Below are 6,230 nucleotides of genomic sequence, written 5' to 3'. Positions count from 1 at the left end.
TTTAAATGTTGGTCTTTTATGTTATGATTTTTGCCCAATAACTTCTCCAATTCTTATTTTTCGTGTTGCGTCAAGTGATTCAATAGATTTTCTATTGGTTAATAATGACTCCATATATCGAATGAGTTTAATTTTGTTTCTATTTCGGTCATGTTAACATAGTTTAGCTAAAATAATTTTGAAAATTGAGATGGTATGTTAGTTAAAACATAAAAGGAGAACAAAATTAACATAGAACCTTGCCCGAATTGAGTACAAAAGGAGAAGAATGTGAAGAAGCTATTGTTTCTATAATAGAGGTTTAAGACAAAATTAGGTTTAATTTTGATTGTATGTGTTTGATATACTTGCCATATGTAAATGATATATATCTAACATACCATTGATATAAGTATCTGTGCAATATATATGTGATATACATCTAATATACTACGTGAAAATTTTTGTTGTATTTGAAAGTCTAAAAATAGGTGAATATTTTGAAATACATAGAAATTTTTGCTACCACTACAATTTCCTTATTTATTATTATTAGTTACCACTACAATTTCCTTATTTATTATTATTAGTTTTAGTTCAACAAGTATAGAGAGGATAAAATTATCAATTTTAAGGTTGATAAAAAGTGATCCACGCGACATAGCTATGAGTTCAACATGCTTGAATTTTGAAAGAGTGACTAACAAGTAAAAACTTCTTACACGAAGTCATGCAACAAAATATCTTTGCACCAATCATATTTTTAGCGACAAGACACTTTACAAGGTATATCATAGCAATTCAACAAAAAAATTTTAAAACTTTAGAATGTGCCAAATAAAAGTACAAAACAAAATATACCAATATAAAGAAACTGTCGTCAAAGGAAACTTTTAAAAGATTTAAAAAGTTATATTAAGTATATTTTTCTTTGTTAATACAAGGGGATGAGAATTCGAACTCAGATAAATACGTCTAACTTGGAAAACTTTGTGCTATTATTTATGAATTTTTTAAATAAATTTTAATTGAAAGTATCGACCCAATAAATTATAATGATTCTAAAACAAGTTTAACAATTAAGAAAATCTATAAAATCATTTTATGGACGAAGTTAATTTAAAAAAACAAAACAAAAAAAGCAAAGAAATAATAATAATGGGACTGGATCATTAGGAACCCAACTAAAATGAACATATTAGTTTACTCCAGCAGGTTTCACAAGCAGGGTAAACTTGAAAGAAGCCAAGGGCAAGAAATGTTGAGACTTCTCGAAGGCTCGAAAGGCAGTAGAAAGATTTAAATTCCATAGAAAGTTTATGACCGAAAACTGACACTAATATTTCGCATACAATAAATATTAACATTAATGTTCTTCTCAGGGAAAACTTCAAAAAGAAAATTGGAAAAAATATATATTTAGAAAAAGCATCACAATCACTCCTCTGCTACAAATATCCTACTAAAAAGATATGGTTGAACCACAGATGACAGAACAGAACAGATTCTTTTTGCCCAAATCTGGATGGTCACCAGCAATTGTGAGCTTCCAACAGGCCATCGTATGAATATGGAGAATCATAGTGGATGAAATGAGTTGAGATACAACAAATGGTAACACAGTCCCCCTTCAAATAGACAGACCCCCCTTCCTTGACACTAGCTTTGACGCCAACCAATCTCAGTTCAACATTACATGACACAAAAAAGCCAACTAAAGCGAAATAACTCACCATCATCAAAGAAATTGACCAGCTCAGAAGCACTTCCTGTGGACAATGGATGGGCCGGATTCGTCATATTCGCCCTTTGAAATCCACATCTGAGAGAACAAGACGGATCAGGGGTTATTGTCATTCGTGAATTAACAACAGAATAATATAGGGACAAGTAGTGTGCAGCGACTCAAAAATTTACCTGCTGGAAGGTGCTTAGAGATGCAAGAATGGACCCTCCAATCCAGACACTGTATTTCCTTTCTGGTGGAGCAACAACCTTGATCTTCATGCTGCTAGGAGCAAGGGCTGTGATTTCCTTGCTCATTCTGTCTGCAATGCCAGGGAACATGGTTGAACCACCACTGAGAACGATGTTTCCATAAAGATCCTTTCTGATATCTACGTCACACTTCATGATGGAGTTGTAGGTTGTTTCATGGATTCCAGCAGCTTCCATGCCGATGAGCGATGGCTGGAATAAAACTTCTGGGCAACGGAATCTCTCAGCTCCGATGGTGATGACTTGTCCATCAGGCAGTTCGTAGTTCTTCTCAATAGAGGAACTGCTCTTTGCAGTCTCAAGTTCTTGTTCATAGTCAAGAGCAACATATGCCAGCTTCTCCTTCATGTCACGGACAATTTCCCGTTCGGCAGTAGTGGTAAACATGTAACCTCTTTCAGTGAGAATCTTCATCAGAGCATCAGTGAGGTCACGACCAGCAAGGTCCAAACGGAGAATTGCATGAGGGAGGGCATAACCCTCATAGATGGGAACAGTGTGACTCACACCATCACCAGAATCCAGCACAATACCTGTTCAAAGTAGGTTGTTCAATACAATACCAAATTATATAAGCTCAAAATCACATCATTGCCAATCAAATAGAATACACATACATACCAGTTGTACGTCCACTAGCATAGAGCGAGAGAACGGCCTGGATGGCAACATACATGGCAGGCACATTGAATGTCTCGAACATGATTTGGGTCATCTTTTCTCTGTTAGCCTTTGGGTTGAGTGGAGCCTCAGTAAGAAGCACAGGGTGCTCTTCGGGAGCAACACGAAGCTCATTGTAGAATGTGTGATGCCAAATCTTTTCCATGTCATCCCAGTTACTGACTATACCATGTTCAATGGGATATTTCAAGGTAAGGATACCTCTTTTAGATTGAGCTTCATCCCCAACGTAGGCATCTTTTTGGCCCATCCCAACCATGACACCGGTGTGTCGGGGACGACCAACAATACTGGGGAAAACTGCCCTCGGAGCATCATCACCAGCAAAGCCAGCCTGCACCATAAGGCCTTAAACTTTAGGATTAAAATAATTGTATAAATTCCTTTGGGAAAAGAACTGAAAATGCACAAAGAAACAATGGACACAACCAGAACATGAACACAAGAATACAGGACAGAAGAACCGACCTTCACCATTCCAGTTCCATTGTCACAAACAAGTGGCTGAATATCCTCAGCGTCTGCCATCTTTTTCAAGAACTGCACAAAACATTATAAAATGAAAAGTTGAAAAACTAAACCATAAACCAATCTAGTACTCATACGTCCCAGGCATCTTAAAACGTCCATTTGCAGCCCATAAATACAGAAGTCAATGTACTACTTAAAAAAATGGCAAGACAACAACATATCAAACCAGTAATCCCAACTGGAAATTATTATCTTAAACAAGATCTCACAACCAGAAACGATTAAAATCCCAGTTTTCGTAGAAACACAAGCTGACAATAAACTCTAATAACATCCATTTTCAGATCAAGAAGTTACCCAAACCGATCTGAGAGTGAAGGTAACACAAAGCAGAGAACAACGTAACTACACCAGAAAGACAAAATAAAGAAGCATCAAAAACCAGATCAGACAACCAAAGACCAAAACACTTCCTCCATCCACCATAACGCTCTGACAACAACTAAATAAACAAGAAATGAACAAAAAACACACATTATTCACCACAAAACCCTCCAGCTATGTCCGATTACAGAATTGCATGCAGAAACAAAAAGCAACGCATCTCCAAATCCTAGATCTCGGTCTTAGAAACCCAAACAGTTAAAAATCGAAGCCAAAATTTCAGATCAGCCAACGAGCACAAAGGAATCAGACATCATCACTAGAATTCCAAAAGCAAAAGATGACTCACAGATCACAAATACCATCAGCGACAAAAGAATCAGGGAAATTCAGATCGAAGTTCACATAACAGATAGAGATACAGCGAAATCATACAAATACTAGAGTAAAATGAAGAATGCAAGTGAGAAGAAGAAGATAAAACGAACCTGAGATTGAAGAAATGGGAAGCCAACCTCCAAAGACGAAGGTGTGGCTGTGAGTAAAGTCGACCTAGCTGTTGAATTGAAAGTGTGGGAATAAGGGGAAGAAGAAAGGGCAGAGGGGATGGGGTTTATAAATAGAGAGAGACGGGAAATGCAAATGCAAATGAAATTCGGACCAAATGACGAATTTATAGCCGCGAAATGGAGGAATCATTTCCACCACGAGAAAAGATAGGGTGACCTGGCTGACAGCCTTTCCCAGCCCCATGTTCGCCTTCTCCATTTCTCATCTCCGCCGTTCGATCTTCTCTCCGGCTCGGCTCGGCTTCATGTCATTTTTTTTTTTTTTCAAGAATGCTTCAAATTGGAACTCCAAATTTTCAAATTTCAAAATTAAAAACCACAGACTGAGAGAAAGAGAGAGAGAGAGAGAATCGGTTTCATTTTTTCAGAATTGTTTTTGTTTTTTCTGTTTTCGCTTTCATTCATCTCTTGTGGTGTGTTTGCCACTGTAGAATATCAAATTTTGTTTATCCACACAAAAAAAAGCCCCCAATTTAATTGGAGTATTATAATTCAAATAATGAGTGAAAGGAAAACTTGCATTATTTACAACTGGGAAAATGGAATTAGCAAATTATTGTTATGTAGATATATTGATCTAAAAAAAGATGGTCTATTATTCAGTTTATCCTTTCTCTTTTTCTTTGGCTTTTAATAAAAATCTGTGACTATTAATCCTGAGGCAAATGGTAGTAATATAAAGTTGTTATTTTTTACATAAATTGTTGTTTTATAAGAGTAAATAACTAAATAATGAAATTAAAAATTAGAAACAAAAATCGGTAGCAAATAGGGAAAAGAATTTTTAACTTAAAAATGATTTAACGTAGTATCATTAAAGGTAAGACTAAAAGCACGTTTAATTTTTTCGGTAGCGTATAAGACTTTCTATTTTATCAACGAACTAGAAACAAACATAAAGAGTTATAGGATTTTAAAACTTGTGTGTTTGGTTAGATTTTGTTGAAATTTATTTCAATCATAAATTTGTTTAGCTGCAAAATTGCATCTAAAAGTGATTCTTTAAACGTCAAATTACCATAAAAAAATCCTCGGTCAATTACTTTATGGGAAATCAACGACTTTTAAGTAAATTCTTCAAAAAATAATTACAAAAGGAAAAAAAAAAGCTCTTTTGACCACCCCTTCATAATCACTCGAAAAGTTAATCGAAGCACGCTATGAATCAAAAAAAAATTGTTGGAGACATGGACAAAGACATGGCCTAATTACTATACAAAGAGTGAAGGTTGGGGACAAAGTTGAAAGATGAAGAATGAGTTGAAACAAATGAGAGTTTGCAAGCAAGGGACAGTCAAACACCTACCCTTTCCATTTAAGTCCAACCTGATCACTATTTAATTTGAATTTGACGATGTGTTCTTCCATTAACAGTATCTAAAACAAAGAAAAAAAAACAGTATTATGAACTATGAAAAAATATGACTTATTTAAAACTCATTACAGTTAAAAGATTTTGATTTTTCTACCTAATTTGAACTGTCAGTATTTGAGTTGAATAATATTAAGTTAAAAAATACATTTGGTCCCTAAGTAACCATTTAGTTCTTAAACTTTAGTTTATAATCATTTAGTCTTTGTATTTTCCATTGGTAATAATTTAGTAATTCGTCTCTATAGTTTAACATTGGTAACAATTTAGTCTCTAATTGTACTAAAAAATCTTATTAAAATTAAGAGTAAACTTTTATCATATCATGATTTAGTCTTTTGTAATTTATAAATACATTTGGTCCCACATCAATTTATCGATCTACATACATAAGGGAAAAAAATCACAATAGTGACTAAATCATTATATACTTTAAACAACATTGACTAAATTATTACATATTAAAGTTCAAGGACTAAACCGCTATCAATTTGAAAGAAAGAAAAAAGTACATAGTTCAGGGATTAAGTTATACCCAATTTGAAAATACATGGATCAAAAGTATTTTTAACATATATATTTGAGCCAATTGAACTATGTACAGGTTGGCGAGATAAAAGCATATTCCTGAAAAGTATTTATCTTTGGTATTTTGAATAATTTTCCATTATTTGTAAGATGCTTCTCACCTTATAATATTAATAATATACATGAGGTGATTTTGAAAATCAAAATCAATGTTTGAGCTTTACTCTCTCTTTTTAGGGCATGTTTGA

General features: G+C 34.2%; 1 protein-coding gene across 1 annotated transcript; it reads right to left on the bottom strand.

Moving 5' to 3' along the window:
- Positions 1 to 1,255: 1,255 nt before the first annotated feature.
- LOC111005604 (actin-7) lies at positions 1,256 to 4,158 on the bottom strand. The gene is made up of 5 exons (XM_022277165.2): positions 4,002 to 4,158; positions 3,127 to 3,198; positions 2,599 to 2,992; positions 1,897 to 2,510; positions 1,256 to 1,801 (listed from the first exon to the last, which is right to left on the bottom strand). The coding sequence occupies exons 2-5, from the start codon at positions 3,184 to 3,186 to the stop codon at positions 1,736 to 1,738; spliced, it is 1,134 nt and encodes a 377-aa protein (XP_022132857.1). The 5' UTR covers positions 3,187 to 3,198; positions 4,002 to 4,158; the 3' UTR covers positions 1,256 to 1,735.
- Between the last annotated feature and the right edge of the window lie 2,072 nt (positions 4,159 to 6,230).

Source organism: Momordica charantia (genome assembly GCF_013281855.1).
Source record: "Momordica charantia cultivar OHB3-1 chromosome 1 unlocalized genomic scaffold, Mcharantia_2.0 BLBB01000001.1, whole genome shotgun sequence".
Lineage (NCBI taxonomy): Eukaryota > Viridiplantae > Streptophyta > Magnoliopsida > Cucurbitales > Cucurbitaceae > Momordica > Momordica charantia.
The sequence above is the reverse complement of the archived record's forward strand: the minus strand, read 5'-3'. Positions and strand labels throughout refer to the sequence as shown.